General features: G+C 39.1%; 1 protein-coding gene across 6 annotated transcripts in view; it reads left to right on the top strand.

Annotated features, from left to right (window-relative positions):
- The window catches only part of SRPK2 (SRSF protein kinase 2), a 142,271-nt gene that overhangs the window by 73,708 nt on the left and 44,014 nt on the right, over positions 1–24,549 (top strand). For all 6 annotated transcript variants that reach the window (XM_051805067.1, XM_051805066.1, XM_051805069.1 and 3 more), the window contains one exon: positions 23,663–23,814. In XM_051805067.1, the coding sequence (XP_051661027.1) occupies positions 23,663–23,814 (152 nt within the window). The remainder of the gene's footprint in view (positions 1–23,662; positions 23,815–24,549) is intronic.

Here is a 24,549-nt window from a genome sequence, read left to right as displayed (position 1 = left end):
TATGGGTTAGATTTAAGTCTTTTTGAAGTACAGCCTATCATGACTTTTGAAGTTAAGTTGACAGAAGACTGTGCCCACATCTATAAGCTTTCAGTGTGGATTAGACCCTGTATTCAGACGTGTTTTGATTTAACTACAGTCCCTATCCTGGAAGGATTGAGGGCAGATTCTGCTGTTTTGAAAGCAAACTTCTAAAACTGTCACTTGCTGTTCTATTCATACACTCTTGCAGCAGTAGTTTTTAAAATTTCTTGTCTTTTGTGCATGCTTATTTTAGAAGGCTAATTCTGCAAAACATGGCCTCCTTTGGTTTGAACTGGTTATTGAGCTGTAAAAATGAGATATGCAGAGTGTAGTTCTAAGAAAATATTTTTTATTAGTTAGTTGCTATTTTCCATTTTATTTTTTTCATTATCTTGATTTAGAGGAAAAACATGGAACACTTTGTTCGCAGCCGCATTCTTTCACTGTAGTCACATTCTCTCTTTTTGACTGTAAGCATTTAACTTCTTGCAGAGGAATTAGTCCAGTCTTTATAGTCCCTTATGCAGCAATATACTTAAATACTACCATTAAGTGTTCTTCTAATTTCATTTATGGTGATTTTTAGCTTGTAGAAGATGAAATTATTAGTTTTACTTAAGCTCATTGCAATTGTACAGTAAAGAAAAAAGTTCTGTGAAGTTTTAAGTTCCTAATCATAATTTAATCTGAGGTGGAAGTAAGCAGACAGAAGAACTGTGGTTTTATTTTCAGCCATAAGTTAAATAAAACTACTGTGTTTCTAGTACCTGCACTTTTGGGTAGTTTGCTTGGTAAATCTGGGGGTTTTAGCAAGGGTTTTAACAATTCAGGCACTCTATTAATGTTTAGAATTGATCCTTCCCATGAGTAAATTACTTCCCATTAGTGAATTTCTTCCACTGTCTTTCGAAGAGCAGTGTAATTCAAGTTAAAAAACCAAAACTTCAGAGTATTGCAAGCATTGTAGGGCTTTCTCTAAGTCTATATCCATAAACTTTTTTTAGGCATGGAATCATATGCTCAGTTATTTAGCCTTGCAGAACTGTCAGAAGCTGAGAAAAAAATATCTAGCAATTCCTTTCACGTATGTTGCCACGGCAGTATTCCCTTCTGCATTAAAAAAAAGTATGGCTTTGCAGGCCTCACCCCTCCCCTTGTTTCTGTCCTGGCTCCTCCACCACTGGGAATGGAGACAGGGCAGTTGCAGCTGCCTTTCAGGTGATAGCTCCATTTAGAGTATGAGTATGTATGAGTAGGAGAATGCTGTAGTTGAACTCTCTCTCTGAGGTGTAGTCACATGTAACACTAAAAATACATGCATCCAAGTTCTGATTTTCTCTATAGTGTTGTTTTGTTTCACTGTGTAGTCTGTCCACATGTTTTGCACTGCACATTAATTGCAATGCAAATGATTGCCATATTTTTGTAAAACTGTAGCAGCAGTTTTGCTCACATTGTTTTTGGTTCCTGAGAACTCCCTCAACCTGCATAAAATGCTGTTGCAAAATTTTGTCATCTGCAAAATCAGTATGATTATCTTTTGCTTTTGTTACATGTGACAGAACTGTGCTAAAAAGTGTCTGGAGCTTAGAAATCATGTGGTGGCTGTGTATCAAATCTGTTTTTTGAAAAGGAACCCCCCCCCCCCAAATTATGTATCTTTTGAGGCATCTGTGTTGTGTTGGGTGTGCCTGTTCCTTTCTTGTATATGTGTTTATTCTTGACATTTTTGTTTCAGTGCAGTACCCAGAGTGATACTGCATTCAGATCCTTCCTTTACATAGTGAGGTTGAGGGTTTTAAGAACCATGTTTTGCAAATTGTTTTTTCATAGGCCATTGTTGAGAAACAGTAAATAAATAAAATTGTAATGGTTGGGTCTCCTATGCAGTCATTATAGAACGCAATGGATATTGAAAAAGTGAAGGAAGTATTTCCTGAAGCAATTTATTCCTGTTTAGAGTTTATTGAATTTTCGCTTGAAGAACTTTGAGCCTGATATGTGCCACTGTTTTGATTTCTTTTTTTTTTTTTTATTTACATGCTCTGATACAAAGCAAGGAATGTCTCTGATAGGTAACATGGGTACAACCATTAACCTGAGTGATAGAAAAGTAGGAGAGAGAATGCTGCAAGGGGAGGGTGCCTTGGCCATCTTGGCAACCAATAAGTCTGTTCTCTAGCTCTGAATCAGCAGCATCACAGTAAAGTTACTTAAGAGAATCCGTAATGCTGTAGAAAATGCCAAAGGAGAACCTCTGCTGCTGGTGACAGGGGCAGGAGCTGCTCTCATGTGGTCCTTGTCACTACTGATATGGCACCCTTGCTTCTCTGTTTTCACTGTCTGACTCTGTGACATGGATGAATGAATATAAAATTCACAGTTGCATTTAATTCTATAAAAATAAATTTGTATATATTATAACACTGTTCAGCAAACCCAATATTTATGTAACTTAACCAGCCTATACCTTGCAAAACTCCTGACACTTTGTGAGGAAGGTTATGGTTTATTTTCATGGGGATAGTGTATCACTTAACTTTAAGTGCTAAGCACTTACCATAGATTAATGCCTGAAATAAAGGTAAAAAAAGGAGCAGCAGAGGCTGAAAGGGCAAAACAGTGTAGGGTTTTTTGCCTCTGAACTGAGGCAAAATCTTTGTACTTACTCTTGTTACTATGATTTTCACTCTTGAACCAAAAGCCTTTCTCTGGATGAAGGCCATGGAAGCTGCAGTTTTCAGTCACAGTTCAAACCCAGGCAAGAAAACATGAGCTAAGTCACATTTCTGACGTTTCTGTTTTCCTTTAATTGATCTAAACATTTAGCAGAGTCAGAAAATATACAGGAAATAAGTGAATGTATCTTCCTGTTTATATGTTATGACTGTTTTCTGCTCTGGCTGGGCTGGGTCAGCTGAAGGCTCTGTGAGGAGAGGATGGAGTGAGTCATGGCTGGGCTTTGCGAACGAAGATTTGGGAAAGGCTCTATCCGCATTTGCTACAGGCACGCTGGTGGCTAATGAGGCCAATATGAGACAGACATATCCGATTGCAGAAGGCACAGCAGAAAGACTCCTTAGGTGGTATATTCTGCAAGACATGATTCTTTCTGCGTTGCCTTTTCTCCTCGAGAGTGATCCTGCGTGTGTTCTCGAAGGAGACAGCAGCGTTATAGATGGTGTGTCTCTAGACCTCCCGATTTGAGGCCAGAGTAGACCAGTTATGATGATCAATATGGCCAAGGCTGAGATGTTGTTTCAGGGAGTCCTTGTATCTTTTCTTCGGGGCTCCTCTTTTGTGGCAGCCGGTGGCAAGTTCACCATAGAGCAAGATCTTAGGGAGGTGGTGGTCCTTCATCCTGGAGACGTGCCCTGCCCAGCACAGCTGTGTTCTCATCAACATGGCCTCAGTACTTGTGACTGCTGCTTGCTCTAGAACAGTTGTATTGGTCACATAATCTGACCAGTGGATGTTTAGGATTGTACGGAGGCAGCGTTGATGGAAGCGTTCTGGGAGTCGCAGGTGGTGGCGGTAGATGACCCATGATTCGGAACCATACAAGAGAGTAGACAACACTATGGCTTTGTAAACACTGATCTTGGTACTTTTCTTCAAGTGTTTATTACACCATACTCTTTTGTGAAGTTTTCCAAAAGCACTCTATGCCTTTGCTAACCTGTTGTCTCTCTCTCCGTCAATCTTACCATCCGAGGAGATGAGGCTACCGAGGTAATTAAACTGTTGGACTGATTTGAGTTCTGATTGGCCAATTGTGATGTGGGGATGATGGGGGACTTCCTGAGGTGCAGGTTGATGGAGAACCTCTGTCTTCTTTAAGCTGACTTCCAGCCCAAAGAGCTCAGCAGCATCTGCAAAGTGGGATGTTAAACACTGCAGGGCTGCTTCTGTGTGGGCGACAAGGGCGTAAAGCCTTGAAGATCAGCAGGATCTAGCTTAGACTTGTATTTTATTCTACATATTGGGGAAAAAAAAATTCTACCAAACACCCACAGAGCTTAAAACCCACTTTATAATAACAATTTTGCTTTTGGTCATCGAAGATCTGATTATTAGGCAATATATTTTGAAAGCACTTCAACTACATATAATTAATTGAGTGTGTGTTAGCATATAAGGTGCTATTTCCAGGGGGATCTGACAGTAAGAAAAATAACTTTAAAGTGAAGTCAGAGCAAACTTCCCGAGGTTTACAATGAAATTTGAGTGCAAACAAGTATTTTATATTTAAAATACATTTTTCACTTAAGGATTCATTCCTGTTCATTTAGTTGTATTTATGACAGTGATATTATCCTTTTGCCTAGTGGATGTTAAAATTCCTGACAGTATTGACAAATGTTTATGTTGTTCATGTGCAATGGAAGGTACTCCTTTTGTGGGAAGTAGAGCTGAGAATGCTGTTGAATGTCAGACTATCTGAACAATGGTCACTCTGGTACTAGAGTTCTCATTTGCACAAAGGAGCAGTTGCTTTCAAACTAGAATGGTTTCATTATTCATTTTTATAAATTTTAATGATTCATAAAGATATTCTGTTTTTTTTTTTTTAATGATAGCCATAGGTAAATAACAGGCTCTCTGAGAACAGCAGTTTGTACAGGAAATAATGAAGGGAAAATTGCTTTTTTATGTTACTGGATTAAGTTGCAGCTTGCTACTATTTTGTAGGGTATTTTTAATTGAATATATTCTGATCAACTGAAAAATAATAAATAACTGTAAAGTCAGGCCTCCTTGCAATCATAATAAATAAAAATAAAACATACTACAATGCAAAATTTTCAATATATTATCTTGCTACAAACATGTGGAAGACTTCTACTAGTTTATAAATTGCCTGAAGCAACTGCAATCTTCTCTAGACTGCTTAGCGAAAATCTGCTTTAAGCTTGGAGCTTTCTGGCCTGCACTGATTCTAGGCTTCTGCAAACAGATAACAGCAAAGCCCATGTGATTGATTTTAAAGTTGGTTTTGATTACCTTTACCTCTTGTCACTATGATATTTTTAGTGCAGCTGTTTTCAGAGAAGTGTTGTTTTTCTGATCAAAACTTACTTTTGTAACATGTCTGGTTCATTTTATTAATGTTCTGGGAGTGTAAACAATTATCAGTGAAATACGTACATAGCCCTGTTTCTCAATTGTTATAATTTCCCAAAAAAAGGAAAATTATTTGTATTAAAGTTTATTATTAATATAGAACTCATTATTCATTCAAAGTTAAATACCTATTTTTACTACTCACCTAATTTGTTAATTGCCTCTTTTTTCTGACATTGTTGTAGACAGAGTTGAAGTCAGCTAGGTTTCTAATTGTCTCCTCACCTTTCTAAACTAAGTAGGTATATTTTATCTTCCTGGCATATGGCTTCGGAGTTGCAATGATGAAGACTATTCTCCTCTTTTAATTTAGTCTGTAGTATCTAGTATTTTCATGTTGATACTCTCTTCCTGTCATTGACAATTATTTCTTCTTTAAACTTGAATTCCCGTGGATGTGATGACTATTTTGATACCGATAAATTGTGTGTGTTCTTTTCAAGAGAGATGACACCTGAGTGTAGTGTCTTTGAGCCAAAGATAAAATTATCTTAGAGAATATGTCTTCTCTGCATTATTTTGCAAAGTATATGTTTTACGGGGCTGTCTGATGTTAACTAAAGCAGAGCAGGAGACTTTGTGTATGACTTTGCTAAATATTTTTAATTTCAGGTCTCTTTATGATTCCAGAATCTTATTTACTTAAAATTCATGAGATACATAATTATTTTTATATAAAATGATATTTTAAAAGGAAATGTCATTTCCTTTCAGAGCTACTGATTAATCTACTTCTATTTAAAGTTCTAAATAACTCTTACCATAATCACACTCTCATTAGAAAATAATTAGACAGTTCTGGGGAGTCGCAGTTTTGTCAGCCAGTCATAGACCTAATATGTTAAAAACAAGAAAAAGAACTGTGATCTAAACCAGTTCTTTCTTTTCCAGAAGATATAAAGAAACTTATTTTGGTTGTATTATTTGGTGGAAGCATATGTATTTCTTCTTTTCCTTTTTTATCTTGGTGGTTCTTGGTCAAAAAAGCAGATCAAACCTAGTTTGCTGTATTCATACCAGCATTTTGGATGCCGAAATGGCAAATGAAATTCAGCCTAAATAAATGTTGAAGTGACGCACATTGAAAAATAATTATTACTTTTCATATAAAATAATGGATTCTGAGGTGATAGCATTTGTTTAGGAAACTACCATTTAAATAGGTGTTTCATAAAAGCATCAGCTTTGTTCAGTAGTGATAAGAAGAGGCAAATACAGGATTAGGAACAAAACAGGGGACAACACAGTAGAAAATGTCATTATATCAAAATTTAAGCTCTTCACACGTCACCTCTGGAGTGTTGCGTACGAAGGGTACGGCATGACAGGGTTCAGGGAAGAGTGAAGGGGAGGATCTTGGATTATGGAGCAGCTTTCCTGGGAGGAAAGACAAAATTGAGTAGGACTCTTCAAGGCTGAAAAACAGATGGCAGAGGGTGTACAGTAGATGTCTCTAAAACTGTGTGCCAGGGAGAGGGTGACTGCAGAATGAGTGTTCGCAGGCTTTCGGGACAAGAATCAAAGGATGTCGGGTGAAGCTCTGACGTGGCAGATACGCTACAAACATGGAGATGATCATCTTTTTGAAAAGGTATAAATATGCTCTGGAATTTCATGCCATGCTATACAGATGTTAGAAGTTTCCATTTGCTCAAGAGGGAACTGGATAGATAGATTTGTGGAATAAACATCAGGTAGGAGTTACTAAATAGACAGGAATCCCATCAGGTGGCCTCTGAGCTGCCTTTTGTTGGAGACCAGGGAACTGCTTATGGAAGGAAGGATTCCTTTGTGGCTTAGTTTGCTCTTATGCTTTTCCTTTAATGTGTGCATGTGGCTGTTTTTCTAAATATAGGCTATTGGCCTATGTGGATCTTTGACCTGTCCTAGAATAGCTCTTCTAATTTCATTGTGCTCAAGTTCTTGCGTCTTCTCCTTCTTCAGTGGATTTCTATCTCAAGATGATTCATTCTAGTTAATGTTTGCAACTTTAAAACATTTTGTTTGGAAAAAAGGCTATATAGGTGAGAAAGAGGGTAAGACTTGACTTTACTAATAGACTTTGGGTGTTGGCTTTATGGCATAGAAGGGAACTAGATACTTGAAGTAAAAATTGTTTCAAATTGTTCAAGTTACTGCAGATCAGTAATTTGAATCAGCCTTTGAGAGTCTTCCCTAGGCTGTCTACATGTGGAGAATGTGTGTGTGCCTTTGTGTCTCCCACTCTCATATTTCTAGTCAGAAATTCTTGCAGACAAAAAAAAATTGTTTAAGACCAGTAGTTCTTTTCAAAACATGTTACCTTTGAAAAAGTGTTCTGAGAAAGTCTAAGAGAGGTGAGGAAATTAGACTTAGTTTTTTTGTTCTATATGTAACAGTGTGCAGCATTTACCACCCCTTTAAATAGACTTGAAAGGTATTTTCTGTTATGTCATTTTACAGTAAGCTGCCTAATAAAGTTGTTATGGTATTGAAAAGGTTTTTTTGGCATTGGCCAGTGCGTTGTTTGCTCTTTAGAAGTTTGAATGTGTCTCCTGATTTCATGTCTGGTGTTGAAAGCTGAAGGTTGAAAGGTGAAGTCTTCATCCTTGGAGATATTCCAAGTAAGCCATCTGGACATGGTTCTGGACAGCTGGCTCTAGGTGGTCCTGCTGAAGCAGCAAGGATGCTGGACCAGATGACTTCCAGAGGTCCGTCCCTTCTATGATTCTGAGCATACACAGCTTGTATTCAGGAAAAAAAAAACAAACCAACAACAAACCCAAACCAGAATTGTGGGGCAGTGTTTTTATGGCAATTATTTTTACAGGAAAAAATTTTTAAAGGGGACAGGAGTGGGGAGAAAAATAAGACAAGCCATCCTATTAGAAGAAGGGGAATACTGAAAGTTAGGTTTGCTTTCCTTTGTTTCAGATTGTATTACAAAAAAAGCCTTTATAGACTTCTGTCATGGCTTTTTGGGAGTAAGGCAGAGGGGTTGTCTTACACTTAAAGGAATAAGATAAATTCTGATTTATTCACAGTACAATTCAAGAACACATGATTTTATTTACTTAGGAACTATGGAGCTTGTCTGTCTTTTGATTGAAAACAAGAGGGAGAAAAGAATATACTAAATTCTACATATGTGTGCATTTCCTATGCTATGAATTTAAGGCTAGTAATAAAAATATACTTTGGATGTCTGATAGAAACAGTCTGAGAATTCTGTAAGCCACTTCAACCAGTCTGCAGGCCTCCAATGAAATTATAAATGCTGTATATATGTTCTCTGTTGCATATTATATAAATATTACTTAAGCTCATTTCCTGCTTACACGGAACCTATGCTGGCAGTAGAAATCAGGGCTAGTTTCTATGGCAACGTGGTGCCACTGGGAGAAAGGCTGATGCTGTGCTGTGGTTGGTATTTTTATGCAAGGGAAGAGATGCAGACCTACATTTTTAGACAGGAAATGTATTTCAAGGCACAAAAACATTTAACAATTTTTATAAATCTACTGAAAAAGTAAATCCATATAACAATGGAAATTGAAACCTATTGTCTACTGTTTGCAATAAAAAATTAATTTTTATTTTTATCTAATGTTACAGAAAATATATACACAATTATTACTGCTGTATTTACATGGAAATAGCAAGGAGACTTCTGTACTAAGGACAAAGGAAGTTTTGTACTGAGGCAAAACAGGGACAAAACAGACTGAATTTTGGCTTAGTCTCCTGGCCTTTTCATTCTAGTTTTCACCTTCTGAACTCTTTTAAAATAATTTTCACAAAGGTCTTTGAGATCTTACAGAAAAATATTCTTTTTTTTTAAATCACAATCCTGTTGCTTAGGTTTTCTTTATTTTCTCTGGGTTTCCAAAAGATAATCCTTGCTTGTTTGTTATTTCAGCCACCTGTTATCTTTCAGTGGTACTTAGTATACCTTTTTTTACTTTTGGCATGATTTTAGGGGAGAGCTCTGAGACTGACTCCTGTATTTCCCTCACCCCCATCACTAAGAGCGATAAGGAAGTCAGACCCCTCATGCCCCTTATTTGCTGAAGACTGTCCAGTAGTTCTGCACAATTGCTCCTCCCTGCTTATTTTTACTTCCTCTTCATGTGTTGTGTCATCACTATTTGTTCAAGAAATGATTGTAGCTGATACACAGATACCAAAGGGGAATTCAGATGAAAATGGAAGAATTAGGGACATGATTTTACAAACTGTCTTTGCAAACTTGTGAAGATTGCTGATAGGGATAACCTGAGACATCAGTTGGTGTAGAGGTAAAGAAAGTGAAGCTTATGTTTAAAATAAACAATAAAGGGCTGCTTCTTTACTTCTATAGAAGTTATATTTCTGGAGAATTATATCTACATTGATGAGATCTTCAGGTATTTTCCTTTGTTATTAATGAAAAAGAGTGAGGAAAGTACATTCTGAAGGTGTTGGGGAGCTTTCTTGAAGCACTAGATCTTTTGGGTACTAGGAGTCATTAAGGGAAGAGATTTCTTAAGCCTGTGGTTTCTCTTTTATCTTTGATGGGACTAGGGTGAAGCTTTGCTTATCTTGAGTGTTGAGTGGGTGGTTGAGTCACCATCCCTGGAGGTGTTATAAAGATGTGTAGATGTGGCACTTTAGGGACATGACTTAGTGGTGGACTTGGCAGTGCTGGGTTAACAGTTGGACTTAAAGGTCTTTTGTGACCTAAACAATTATATGCTCTCTTTGCATTTCCTTATGCCTCCTACATGCAAAGTACTTGCTCCACCTCGATGAAGTGGGAGGTTCTGAGAAGTCAGAACCTTCTGAGAAGATGAACTGAGCTGGAATCAGTATTCTTTAGAGGTGTGAAGGGCTCAGTTCATCTCAGTGAATCATCATCTTTCTTTCCCAACCCTGGCACTGTACAGTTAGTCTGTGTCTGATGTTGCCTAGCAGCAATTCATCAAATGTCTAAAGGGAACTGATTTATCCTAGCTGGGACTCTTGCAGAAATCCAAGTAGATAAAATGTTCATGGAGGAATATTAGCCTCTTCCTATGTCTGGCACCCACACTATCAATCAGGATTAAGCTCAAAGGCATTTTGCAGCTGTCCATGGCTTGGCTGTCTTGTCATGCAGATGATTCAAAGGTGTCTCATTTTATAGTGGAGTATCTCCATCCCATCCTGCAATCAGCATGTGTTTCAGCTATTATCTTTTCAGAGGTTTAGCAAAACAAAACTCTCAGTGATAGCCTACGTGCACAGTAGCACTGACTGCATATACATATCTTCATTTAGGACAAGAAAACCAACTTTTGCAGGAACTATAGGTACATAAGGTGAGATGAGCCTGGTATGCTTTCAGTTCCTCTCAGCTTCTTCTCTTGAAACACAGTGGTTCAACTCTGAGTTTCCTTCAGCTCTTTTCCATGCTGATAGTCTACATAACTTCTTGAAGACTTCTCTGAGGCACGTCCGATTACTGAGCCAGTTGCAGAGTAGACTTTAGCAGCCTTTGGCACTGACTCAGAGAAAGTCATGGCAGTACATTACAAACATATGTAGTGTGTCAGAGTTCTAGCACCAGTCAGATCAGAAGCTTTGTCGCCAAGGTAACACCTTAACATTTCCACTTTCAGCAGCGGTAAACTTGCCATGTTCCTTGGACCTTAGTTTCTGCTTGAAATATGTCGTAGGTTTGAGGTCATGATGTCACCATCCTTTACTGTTGTTAGGATTCAGCACCAGAGTATTTCTGATCTTTACTGTGCCATGCCAGTTATCCTGGACATTTGACTTTTGAAACTGAAATAGGAAGGTTCTTCAGTTTTTCAGACAGCTCTTTGTGGTGGTCAGGTGCAGCAGACACCATTGTTCTTCCTGAGGAACCCTGAGATGGAGTTACCCGTGGAAAAGAGGTGAACTGAAGGCTGTAGCCTCACGGAAGTAATAGCTGCTGTCCACTTCTTGCTGGAAACTGGGTCCAGAATTCACCTGTACAAGATGAGATTCCTTTCCTGGGCCATTCAGTTTACTGACCTCGTAGGGGAAGCTTCATTCACAATGTTCTGGCATCAAGGCATAGGATATGGAAAGACTTCACCCTAGGAGGCAGGTGCATCTTTAGGAGTTGCATCTTCTCTACTAGGGAGACGGTTCATCTGGGATACCAGGACAGCTGGGATTCCTTGAGTGCTTTTCCACCACTGATGACACTCTGTCTTGCTCTTGGAAATAGGAATATTGCAATAAGTGAGTCATCCAGCATCCATGCTGTGAGGTAAAGCATGCCAAGGCTGGGATGAGTCAGATGGTCTGATAACCCTTATTTTCAGACTTGCTGACACAAAAGAGATTCTGAAAATCTCATCATGAATTGTCACAGTATTTGGTATCCAAAACTGCCTCATCCAAGCCAGCTGGACAGGGCTCTGTAATACTGGGATGACTTTCCTAACGCTCCTGAAACAGCTGCTGCTTGTTGAAGATCCTGTCAAATGAAAGGCCTTTCACTTGCAAGCTTCAAAAATAGTGGAAAGCTCCAAAAGGGGCTCTACAAGCCACAGGACAAATGATTGATGGGAATAAGGAACAGAAAGGCATTTCCCTGGAAAGGCAAAGGGCACATGGAGGAATCCTAGGGACTGAGAGTGACGACCTTTTCATTGAGGGAACATATGACAGGAGAGTATGCTGAATGCAAAGGCTTTTGGAAATGTGTTGTTTTGACATTTGAATAAAATAAAATACACTGTGTTCTATAAGGTGGTTGGGCAAGAGATCAACTGTAAGTTTTACATTAAGAAGTATGAAAAGTGAAAAAAGTATTCAAAGATCTAGGCACCTAAAAAAAGATACTTTTTATCCCAAGGAACCTGGGTTTTCTTCTAGATCAGTTTATCAGAATTATCCAAATAAAAAGACAAAAGATCAAATAAAGGGTTAAAACCAGCTGCTCATTATTTTCTGTATTTAGGTGAGAATGTGTTTTTGTGAAAAACACATATGTGATTTTTCCATTTGCTCGCTTTTGACTGTGCCTGGACTCGGCAATCTCTTTGCTGCTTTCACTTCTGTTAGGAAAATTGATGCTTAAATTAACATGAAACAACAATATACAGAGAGAAACTCAAAGAAGGCATTTCATATATTGCACTTATGGCCATGTATACCCAAAATGGAAGAATTTTAGGAACCTTTGAATGCTAGCAAAATGTTTTTGAATGATAGTCATCTTTGCAACTTATGACTAATAATTAAGTTAAAAAGTTTTAAATTGCTTGTTCTTATTATTTACTGACACTACAGTGCAGGCATTGGTACTTTCTTAAAATGCTAGTAGGAATTGTGAAGAGATTTGTTGAAATATAGAGGAAAGATGTTCTTGGCATTTGGAATTTTGGGAGGAGGGTTGTATGTTTTTAGGAAGATTAAGATCAATCTTTTGTTTTGAAAGAGAACTTGTTAGTGAAAAGGAGTTAGGATTGTTAATGTAAACAGTACATGTAAAGTGCTTGTTCCAGCTTCTTGAAAGCAAGGTTAATAAGGTGATGTTTGGTATCAGTAGAGTTCCAGGTAGTGCAATCAGAATTTTTCATTGCAGCAATGGTTTGTATTTGCTGCAGACAGAGAGGTTTCTCTAATTGCTGTCTTAGTCATGAAGCCTTGTTGCTTCAGGCTCTGTTTTTTTCACCTGCCAGTTAATGTCCCTCAGCGTTTGTCCTGTCCAAAATGCCTGTCTGCTTACCCTTTTCTCATTGCCTGTAGAATTGAGTTCCCAGACATAATCCAGAGCATGATGCACTTGCACTAACATGGCTCTTCTAAACATTAAGTAAGCATGGATGTGAAAAATACCTTTTTGCCCTAGATGATCATTTGAAGTCAAGATGACATTTTACCATGGTGGTTTTGGGTCAAAAAAAAGGGCAAGAGATCCCCTGCTGCTGACTGCATTTGTTGTTGAGTGAAGGGTTACAATTTCACTGTTCCTATGAAATCTTTTCAACTAGGCCGTTAAAATAGGTGAAAAGGGGTGGGAAACCCTGCACTCATTGATTTATTTTGGTTCACGTTGCTTAAGATTATCACAGTTGTCTTCATATGGTTTCTAACCCATATAAATAGAAGATATGCTTCCTTGTAGTATGTGTATGTTTATATTAACTCTAAGGGAGTTGCTGTATTGTGAAAAAGACTAAATCCCGTATTTTTTAATTTAGTTATTAATTCATATTTAAGTCTGTATTTGATCTCAAAGGGTCAGTGACTTAAGGGGTTTTGATGCCAAATTAAGTTAAATCTGTTAACTGTTCCAGAGGCAGATAGGGCTGTTGAAGAGCAGCAGGTGCTTCTTCCCCCTCTCCTTCAGAAGTTGAAAATTTGTTGCTAGTGGCAACTCTAGGGTACACTGGCAACTCTTGCATACTGAAGCAGCAAGAGCATGTTTTCGGAATATATCTTATTAATAGAAAGACTAAAGACACTATAATTTAACATGCGAAAGAGAAAGGCAGAAATTAAATACTACAACTCAATAAGCCAAAAAGAAAGTCAAAAATTAATTTCTGTTTTTACACTTGTGAGTCATTCTGTTAAAAGTAATCCATCACATAGCCATAGGGAGAGGAAGAAGTCAAAATAGGGGCCATTTCTGTTACTGCCTGCCAGTGTTTTCTTCAGGTCATCTTAATGGTCAGAAGTGGAGGTACCTGCACACAGAGGGAGGAAGGAGTCATGCAGCATGAGAAGGGACTCTTGTTGCAAGAGGATTTGAAGAAGGTGAAGCTTCACATGTGGTATATGAGACTGGCTTGTTTTTTAACTAGGTTTTTATGGTTTTTAACTAGGTTTTTATCATTTCATTGAAGCGATATTCCTTATCTGACTTACTTCAGGTGGAGGTTTCATCTTGACATGTTAGGTTACATGTATAAGAAACTGTATTCTCCACTGATCCATAGTCCATGGATTTATGACAACTGTGTTTCTCCTCTTTGGCTCTTTGGAATTTCTCAATATTTTTTAGCAAAAGCTCTTGTGGGAGCTATTGATGAGGTTTGGGTGTTGCCAGAGCAGCAATAGGAGATTGAAACACAGTGAAAGCACTCCCATGCCTATAAAATGCAGTCCCTAGGGAGTGCAAGAAACCACAGCAGGCAAACAAGGTGAGAGGAAAGCCTCCTCTCCATAGGAGGCTATTCCACTGGCTGAGTGAAAGAATCAAGTACCTGCAACCCAGGAACCAGGCACCAGTTCGTGATGTCTGGGAGCAGCTAACAGAGGCAACGGACAGACTCAGTAGCTGGTGCAGAAGGGCACATAGGGCAGCTTCATCCCCAGTCTTTGTAGTGAACACTCGCTCAGTATGGTCTGGTCACACTGCAGAGCTCATTCCCCGGTGGCTGCTGGAGTCACTGCATCAGCTGTGTCAGAGACCTCCACCCAGACAGAGCTGATGGTAGATGGAGCTCTTCAGGTCTCAAGTTGCCAAGAGTACCTGATGCCTCTCTGTGAGGCTGGGGCTGACAGAAGGTGTGTTGTTGCTGACAAACTGTGTTACTGGGTTAAGGACTTACAGGAGGAGTTAAGCAGGCTGTGCAGGATTCGTGAGAATCAGAGAGAAATTGAGTGAGGGATGTTCTCAGAGACCCTACAGTCTCGAGACTCTCAACTTCCCATTACAATGGAGACACAGCTGGGCTCTGTACCATGTCAAGCAGTAAGTCAGAAGTCTGTTCGATTCAAAGGCTTGAAGCTGGTCACTGTCCATACAAGCTCAATTGGAGTTGAAGCTGACCAGCACTGTGGCGGACATTAAAAAGAGCTCTTTTAAACACATCAGTAGCAAAAGGCAGTGCAGAAATAACGTGGACCTGTTACAGAATTAGGGTGGTCACCTCACAAACGGGGACATAGACAAGGCAGAGATATTTAATTCTATCTTCTTTGCTTTGTTCTTCAACACCGATGACGGGCTAAGGAGGTGCCAGTGTCCTGAGCTGGAGGACCATGGCTGTGACAGTGATTGGCTCCCAGTTGACCCTGAACTTTTGTGGGATTTGCAGCTGCAGCTGGATCCCAATAAGTTCATGGGGCCTGATGGGGTTCATACAAGAATCCTCAAAGAGCTAACTGATGTCATTGCAAGAGCTTTCTGAATGATTTTTGAATGGTCTCGGGAATCTGGAGAGCTCCCAGACGACCAAAAACTGGTAAATGTTGTCCCAATTTTTGAGAAGGGCAAGAAGGATGACCCTGGAAACTACAGGCTTATCAGCCTCACTTCAGTGACTGGCAAAGTTATGGAGATTCTGGGAGTTACTGAAAACTGCCTGGAAGTCAACACAATCATTGGTCACAGCCAGCATGGCTTCATGAGGGAAAAGTCCTGCTTGTCAAACTTAATTTCATTTTAAGGCAAGGTAACCCACCTCATTGATCAAGGGAGGCGAGTGGATGTAATCTTTTTGGACTTTAGTAAAGCTTTTGATATTGTCTCTCACAGGATCCTTCTGGACAAAATGTCCAGCACACAGCTGGATAAACACAATATGTGGTGGGTGAGCAATTGGCTCACAGATTGGGTGCAAAGGGTTTTAGCAAATGGGGTGACTTCAGACTGGCAGCCGGTCACTAGTGAGGTTCCGCAGGGCTTTGTTTTAGGCTCTTCAACGTCTTTATAAATGATCTGGACACAGGACTCGAAGGAATACTAAGTAAGTTTGCTGATGATACTGAATTGGGAGGAGCTTTTGACTCCCTTGAGGGCAGAGAGGTCCTGCAGAGAGGCCTTGACAAAGTAGAGGGCTGGGCTGTCACCGGCCCTAGGAAGTTTGACAACAGCAAGTGCTGGATTCTGCACCTGGGATGGGGCAACCCTGAATGTTCATACAGAGTGGGAAATGAGAGGCTGGAGAGCAACACCACAGAACAGGACCTGGGAGTCCTGGTCAATGGCAAGTTGAATATGAGCCAGCAGTGCCCTGGCAGCCAGGAGGGCCAACCTTGTCTGGGGGGTCATCAGGCAAAGCATCACCAGCCAGTTGAGGGAGAGGATTGTCCTGCTCTGCTCTGCGCTGGTGAGGCCTCACCTTGAGTATTGTGTGCAGTTTTGGGCACCACAATATAAGAAGGGTATAAAGTGATTAAAAAATGTCCAAAGGAGGGCAATGAAGATGGTGAAGAGTCTAGAGGGGGAAGCCTTGGAAGAAGAGGCTGAGGTCACTTGTTCTGCTCAGCCTGGAGAAGAGGGGACTGAGGTCTTCAACATCCTCACAAGGGGAAGGGGTGGGGAAGACACTGATCTCTTCACTCTTGTGATCAGTGACAGGACTCGAGGAAATGGCATGAAGCTGAGTCAGGGGAGGTTTAGGTTGGATATTAGGAAAAGGTTCTTCAGCCAGAGGGTAGTTGGAACTGGGGTTCCAGGCACTGGAACCCCAGGGAAGTGGTCACAGCACCAAGCCTTCTGAGTTCAAGAAGAGTTTGGACATTGCTCTCAGGCACATGGTGTGATTTTTAGGGCTGTCCTGTGCAGGGCCAAGAGTTGGGCCAGATGATGCTGGTTGGTCCCTTCCAACTCAAGATACTCTAAGAGTTTAACATTCTCAGCCTTTATAATGCTTTACTGGTGACTAGAAATATGGGTAGGGTGAAAGCTGCTGAGTGTATATCTACATATTTTCTTTTTCTGTTGCCAACTGGGTCTGGATTTTTTTTTTTAACTGTTGACTTTTTTCCCTCTGCAAGTCTGTAATGGATGACTCGTCTGGAAAGTACAAGTCTGCAAGAAAAACAGTATTTGAGGAGGAAAACATATTACCTTGGCAAGTTCAAGACTCAGGCTTCTTAGATAGAATTGGCTTCATGTGTGCTGTCTTAAGAACATTTTAACAGAACTGCATGTGTTTGAGAACAAAATTTCGTTTGGGAGCTTGAAATCAGTTACTTCTGGGAACTTGATGTAACTTAGTGTCAGAGAAAGGCCATAAGAGCTGCCTCCTAAACCTGGCAGACTTTATTGCTTCATCCTAGATGTGATTTGATGTAAGGGTAGGCTGCTCCTGGGGCCCCTCAGCTCTGCCCTTGGCCATGTGTTCTTCCTGTGATGCTGGGCTGGGGCGGTAGCATGGTAAGACTGCAGTGCTTGCTGCGTGAAATGGCATTTATTTATAGTACCCGTTGTTTTGAATAGAAGAAGGCAGTGTTCCTTGCCATTTTACTTGGATTTTGAGTGTGCATTCAAGCCCAAGGTGGCCTCCAAAAGGCTAATAAGCAAGATGGGAATGAAAAATTCATTCTCTGTTTGAGATTACAAAAGCTACCATGTCTTAGCCTGCTCCGTTCCAGAAGGGGTTTTTTACTGGTGCTTCTGTTAGTGTTTGATGGTAGGATGGTATCTTTCTAAGGAATGTTAACGGTCCCAGCAGGAATGATGATTTTGTTTAATAATGACCAGATGTAGAAACTCTTTCAGTCATGTGACATGCCAGCACTCTCACTTTTTATGCGTAAGTTTTGTAGAATTGGAGATTGTAGTACAGTTTTGCACTAGAATAAGAACATAGTGCTTTTCGTGTAAAGAAAAGCTGTCCCTGGAAGTTCACATTAACAATTTCTTGGAGTTAGTTAAAAACATATCTCTTTATGCTCTGTTTCCTTCTGTATTTATAAACTTTGTTTCTAAAAACAGTAAGATGACCTCTGGCATAATTAAAAATGATTATTAAATTACAAATAATTGATCATGGCTATTAAATTTTATAATTATTCAGAATTATAGCCTATTTAGAATCTTACTTGAAATATGCAACATCATTTTGTTCCTTGAGCAAGAACTTCGAAGTTGTTTTGATCTTTCTTCTGTTTTTGTTGCTTGTTTTATGTGTGTGGATTTATTTAGAAGGCCTTCATTTAAGGCTGCCTCCGGTTCAAAGAGCTCACTGTTACAAGGCACCTGTCTAATTAAACTAAATTTGCATTTGGAAAAAAAGAGCAGGCAAGAGTTCAGCTCGTAAAGCAGACACCATTTGAACAAAGGAGAAAGAGATCCAAACAGCTGAGTCTTGAAGATAATTAATAACAGCTGGAGGAAACTTGCATATAGAGATTTCGGATTTTAAACTCTCCGGCACCTGCAAGCCTCGCCCAGGAGCATGAAAGATTTTGCCTTCTGGAGCTGGAGAGAAGCATAGCTGGAGCTCCTTCCCGATGGACCCACACCCACTGGTAGATTTCGTGAAGCTCACATCTCTCAGGAGCCTTACAGCACGTTTCTTCTGATGCTCACTCTCCCCCTTGCTTCCTCTTTTTACCTCTTCAGATTGAAATTCCCTAAAGAACCTCTGTGGACATGTCAGGAGGTTAATAACATTGTTAGAATATAGTTTATTCCATATTTTATTGAATTAAATATATGAAGTCATTTAACCTAATTTTAATTGCATCTTCTGTTAGCAAAAAAATGTCTGTGGTTGTGCTCATCTGAAAATCTGAAGGGAAGTTTTGTTTTCCTCTCTGATTGAGGTAGTTCCTAGCTTAATCCAAACAATTTTTGTCTCCCTCCCGAGTTTTTTTTTGTTTGATACAGTCTGTTTTCCTAAAGGTAGAAGAATCAGTTGCAGTTTTTAGCTACATTTGAGGTAAAGCTGTTTACCTAAAATTAGTCCCCACGTGTACAGTGCAGTGTTCCTCCCACTGTTATATGCCTGTTCCCCATAGGGGAACATGAGGATTTCTTCAGGTAATCTTGTATAGAACAAATAGCCTGCAATACATTCTTATCCATTATTTGATAATAAAAACATAATTTTTGTCTATGAGAGTTTTGGATAAAGAGGCCTGAAGTCTGTTTTGTTTTTTAGTAAAGGAAATCATTTATTTGTTGAGGAAGAGAAAGGAATGTCTGAATGTGATGTGTCTGCACAAGCACAGGCCCAAGGTGCATCTGTGTTCCCTCTGGCAGGAACAGTTGCCTGGGGAAGAGCACAGGGTTGGGCCCCCGTGTGCTGAATGCTCTTCCAAATCCATTGGTCTCAGGCCGATGGGCTCCATGAGTCCAAGGGGTTTTTGCATTAGCTGTTAGCTGATCTTTCTTCCATGAGTTTTTCTGAGCCCTGTTTGAAACTAACTTCTCTTATCCATGATATCCGAGGAGAAGAGGTGGTTTTAGTTTTAACATCATATTGCATGACTGTTTTTTTATTTCCATTTTATGTCACCTTGGCTCAGTTTGTGAGGAGAGGCAGTGGACAGCTATTTCCTATTTGCTTTCTCTGTGCCTCTCAAGATTTTGTAGCTCTCTGCTGTCTCTTTTCCTGGCTGAAGAGTTTTGGTATGTTCAGATGCCTCCCATATGGAAGGCATTTTGTGATTTTAATCACCCTCACTACTCTTGTTTTAACTTTTCCAGAACAGAAGAATAGCAAATGACCCCACAACATCAACAACAAAAAAACTGAACAGTTCTTCCTGAACTTCTCATAGTTTACTTTTCCCAGAATTTCCAGGTTTTAATGTTAGGGAAATTACTTTTACTGTTGGCTGTTCCCCAGTGGGAACATGGAGCAACATGTCCTTGATGGAGAACAGTAAAATTAAGTTGTCAGTAATTTTGTGTTTCATAACAGTGGGCAGTTGATTTTTTTATGAGACTCCATGGAGGGTTTTGACGTATTTTGCTTCAACTTCACTGTAGAAGAGAAATGCTTCAACTTTTCTTTTGTCTTTTTACTAAGCATCCCCTCTAAGAGCAGGTTAAAATTAGGATTTAATTGTATTTTGATTGGACTTTGCTGTAAATTTATTTTTTCCATTGAAAAGGCAGTAATTAAAAGACAAAACATGCTGATTAGTGTTTGCTAATTTTTGTAATGTTTCTTTCAAGGCAGTCATAAGGTTTGTCGTTGTAGCCTGTGGAGATGGTCAGTTCTCTGCATACCTGCTGGCACAATACTGTGAGTCTAGAAATGGTGTGTCATCTTCTATTAATTAAGTGTTTATGCTTGGATGGTGATGAATAACCTAATGGTGGTAGACCAGAGAGTACCAAGTGATTACTTCAGAAAAAAAGGAAAACAAATTTGATATTTATCTCTGCATGTATGTGTTACCTAAAGCATATCATTACATAACAACATTTTAGGAATAAGAAGGAGTAATAACTTGAAACAACACAGCTGTTAAATAGCTTGTTATATTATGATAGTATTTGACAATTGTATTTCTGAAAAGGAAATGGAGGTTACATATGTGTTTATTGCTCACAGCTTTCTTAATGACTGGATTTTTAGTATAAATGATGTTTTGAAGTCCACTTACAAGAAAAAACAATTCACATTTTCGCAAGCTCTATACTGGAAAAAATGAAATCTAAGCTGAATAAAATATATATTCATGCCATAAACTGCAAATTAAAACATTGTTGGAGCATTCATCATAGCTTATCTTTGTGATTCAATAAAGGGGATACTAAGAAATGGCAAAACTGGAGCACTCTCATTGACTGATGTCCTACCTAAAACTGTGAAACTGTGTATTGGCAGAAGAGCAAGATTGGTGATGCCAGGATGAGTTATTCAACTTGTAGGCAGAAATTAAGCAGCCAAGGCAAGTGCTGAAAACTTGATCTTTACTTAGACCCCAGGAAAGTAAAAGTGAACAAAATGAAAGAACGATAAGAATCTCTTGCTAAGAATCCTAAACTGAAGGAAAAACCCAGCAAAATAAGGCAAGAGTGCAGAATTAGCAGTCAGGCTGATATAACTTAGCAGCATTTCTTTCCTTCACTCATCTTTCTGTACTAATATTTGATTTTTTCAAAAGGTGCAAGCAAAGCTAAAAGGGCAAATCAAAGTTTTCCTCAGTTTAAAGCAGTGTTTTGTTTTTTGCAGATAAAAATCATAAATAATTCCAGAAGGAAATAAGGTAATATCTTTCCTTCCTTCCTGATGTGCACAAAGGAGAGTAGGAAAACACTCCTGAATACCAAAATCAGCTAGGATTGAAGACAGGAAAAAAAAATAACCCTTTTCAAACCAAAATCAAATACAGTAGCTTGAGAAAGACTCAGAAGCAACCCTGTCTTCTTAACCTATTTCCTTAGGAATAAGTTTAGCTTTTTTTCTACAAATCTTGTGTTGTACACTTCCTTTCTCTCTCATAGGGAGATTCTTGGTATGACTTGATGTTTATTTGAAAATGAGTGACAAAATGTTTGAATGTCGATTCCAGAAATGCTTCTGATTCTCTTTAAAATATTGCTTTTATTGTGTGAATAGAGTAAGTAGTTGTTATCTTTAAAGACAAAATCGGCACAATTTCAGTGGATTTTTGAACTTACGACCCCTGTACTGCATTTGCCCTACTCTACCCTGGCCTTTTCTATAGTTGTACCATCTCATGTGACCAAAATAACATGGATACTTGTGGTCAGAATAAAGTAAAATGATGGTACAGCAAGGAGTCCAAGCACTGTGTTTCCTGACACACAATTCTTTCAGATATATTGATGAAGTGCAGACTGTTTTACTGTGCATTCTCCTTCTTGCTCATGGCTTGCTCCTTCTTGCTTCATTTAGGCTTGAAAAGACCTTTAAGGTCATCGAGTCCAGCTGTTAATTTTTAATTTTTAAATGTTCTTAGTTCTTGATCTGTGTATCCAAAATCATCTTAAAGGTTTGTAATTGTAGATCCTTATATGATAATTCGTTTAAGTAAAGATTTCTGCCAACATCAGACCAGGCATTGGTGTTGTCAGCTTGCTGACATCATGAAACCAGGCTGCTGGAGGGCCAAAAATCTGGTTTGTATTAAGAGTAACTGGTCAGAGAATCTGCTGCACCTTCCTCTTGTGGTTTGCTTGCCTTGCTATGTACCATATAGAGACATCTGTTGGGAGCCAAACAGGAAGGCAAAAACCCAGCATAATTTATGTAAGTAGGAGCACGTGCAAATATATTTATCGTTTATCCTACAAATGGATCCCTTCTCTCTCTTCTATTCTGTTGAAAGCTTTATGTGGTTAAAAATTATGTAAATTTATTTGTTTGGTTAGATTTCTCATAATAACTTAGTTCAAAATGCTCCTTCTTAGATCTAACCATTTATTGACTGAAGAATTTTAGTATCTGGGAGGGGTAGCAGGCACATAAATTTGGAGTGCTTACAACTTTCAGCGATGTCCTTTAAAGCGAAGGCATAACAGCAGCTGCTGTGCAGGTGGTGAATGTTGCCAGTGGAATTTATTTATGACCAACTGCGTTCCCTTCGACACCAAATGCTCTGTCTGTCTGTCTGTCTGTCTGTCCTGAACAATTGCGGTGTTTAAAAAGAAAAACGGAGAATTATGAGGAAGAGGACTTAGGAGTGGGATAAATGCAGTTTTCACTCATGATCAAGGAAGTATTTGAATTTTCTTTGTAGGTGCTGAAAAATTAGGTTTCTGGTTTTTTATCATATGATTGATTGACAAAATACTGTTAATATACTCTTTTTCAGACATGTTAGATTTGAAGTAGATATAAATTTAAGCAGCTTTTGATGGTACAGATGCTTGAAGTTACTTTGCAAATGTATTTGGCAAGTATATATTTTTTATTTGTAAGAAGTATGAATACAAAAAATAACATCAACCTGTTTGGAGAAGGCTTTCTGAATTATTTGACAAACAGGTACACTTCAACCCTGGACTTAAGCGTATTGAAAATACTCAGTTTCGAAATGTGAGTAGTTCTTAAGTGTTTAGAAATACCAGGTACAGCCTTAGTCAGAATAGGATATAAAATATATTTCACTTCTTTGGTTGTTTTTTTTCTAAAATGGAGCTGCAAGACAGAAGAACATCTCTTGGCTGGCGGTGTTGGGGTTTGGTGGTTTGATTTTGTTTGTTTTTTTTTTTTTATTTAGCACATCTTAAAGCATATGGTATATATGGTATCTTAAAGCATATGTTCTGGGAATGCATCATAGGCTACTTAGGAAGATTAATTTTTTTCTCTTATTTTGTAATAGCTCTTTTCAGTACTTTGTATCCTGATACAGCTTTCCATACTCTTAGCAGCAGCTACAGATGCAGAGAAGTGCATTAAGGTTTGGGTCAGTGTCCCTTGAAGATTGTTTCTCGCTCTGTATTACTGAGATCTTTCTTACTTCAGCTAGCAGGCAGGAGCTTTTCCATAACTTGATATTCTTTGAAAAGTATTTCTTCTCAGTTGTGCTCAAGAAGATGTGTCTAACGTCTCATTTGCTTGTCAGGAGTTTTAAAAGCTCGTCAGTATCCGGTTATAAACGTTATGTATCTTTTCCAAGCTGTGCCAGTGAGTAAGTCCAAATTCACTTGAGACCTGCTTTTGGTTTGGTCAGGTACCTCTCTGTCCACGCCTCCCTGTGGTCCTATGGGGGATATGAAAAATGGCAGTGAGGACATGAGATGCTTCACTGGTATTTCCCAAAGCATTTTTCCATCCCCTCTGGAGGACAGGGTGACCCCTTTGAGGAAGCTCTTTACCAAGTGTGGTCTCTCTTCTATTTTCAGGCCAGAGCCTCAACAGAAAGCTCCCTCTGCACCTCCACCTCCACCCCCGCCCCCACCTCCGCCCCTGCCGGAGCCCACCCCACCAGAGCCAGAGGAGGAGATTTTGGGGTCCGACGATGAGGAGCAAGAGGATCCCGCAGATTACTGTAAAGGTGTGTGCAGTTCACCCCTGTCGGTGAGGGGGAACATTGCAGTGCGAGTGAGGGTGAGGGTGAACATTGCAGTTATGGTTCTTGGGAGATTTTTAAAGAGCTGGTCTTTAATTATGGAATTTATTTATACTAGAATTAGCAACAACTACTCATTTCAGGTCCAGATGCATAATTGTCTTCAGCTGTAGTTTTTTACTTAGCCATAGCTTTATACATTTCGTAATAAGTATACAAATACCCCATCCCTGTTCTCCTCCTGACGTCCTAGTTAAAAGAATAGAGAAGAAAATTTTCTTAACTTATGTGAGTTGTAAAAGAAACAAAAACACCCCAACCAAGACAAACAACCCCTCTCACTCCAAAAAGTTCTAAAATGCCTTGATGCCTTTAACAACATTACTTACATTTATTTTGTAAACTGTATCTTTTTTTCCTCTTCTTTTCTTACCTGCACTATCCTGAGATGTTACATGATACTCTTCCACCTGCTGTCTTTCACAACCCTCAGCATTGTCTGAGGCTCTCTACATCTTCATTTTATCTCAATTTCCTTAATTTCTGTATTTGCTATATTAATTTTTTAAATATTGTTAAATGCATAAAAGTGTGACTGCAGTACAATAGTGTTGATACTTAAGTTTATTTTAATGTCACTGCTAAAGTTGTATGTCTGTTCCCATTAGGGTAAAATGTATACTGTACTTAAATGAAAAACCACAAATAACAGGTCTAACT

This window comes from Manacus candei, unplaced genomic scaffold, assembly GCF_025592945.1.
Source record: "Manacus candei isolate 608988 ecotype Guabito, Panama unplaced genomic scaffold, ASM2559294v1 h1tg000063l, whole genome shotgun sequence".
In the NCBI taxonomy this organism is placed as follows: domain Eukaryota; kingdom Metazoa; phylum Chordata; class Aves; order Passeriformes; family Pipridae; genus Manacus; species Manacus candei.
The sequence above is the reverse complement of the archived record's forward strand: the minus strand, read 5'-3'. Positions and strand labels throughout refer to the sequence as shown.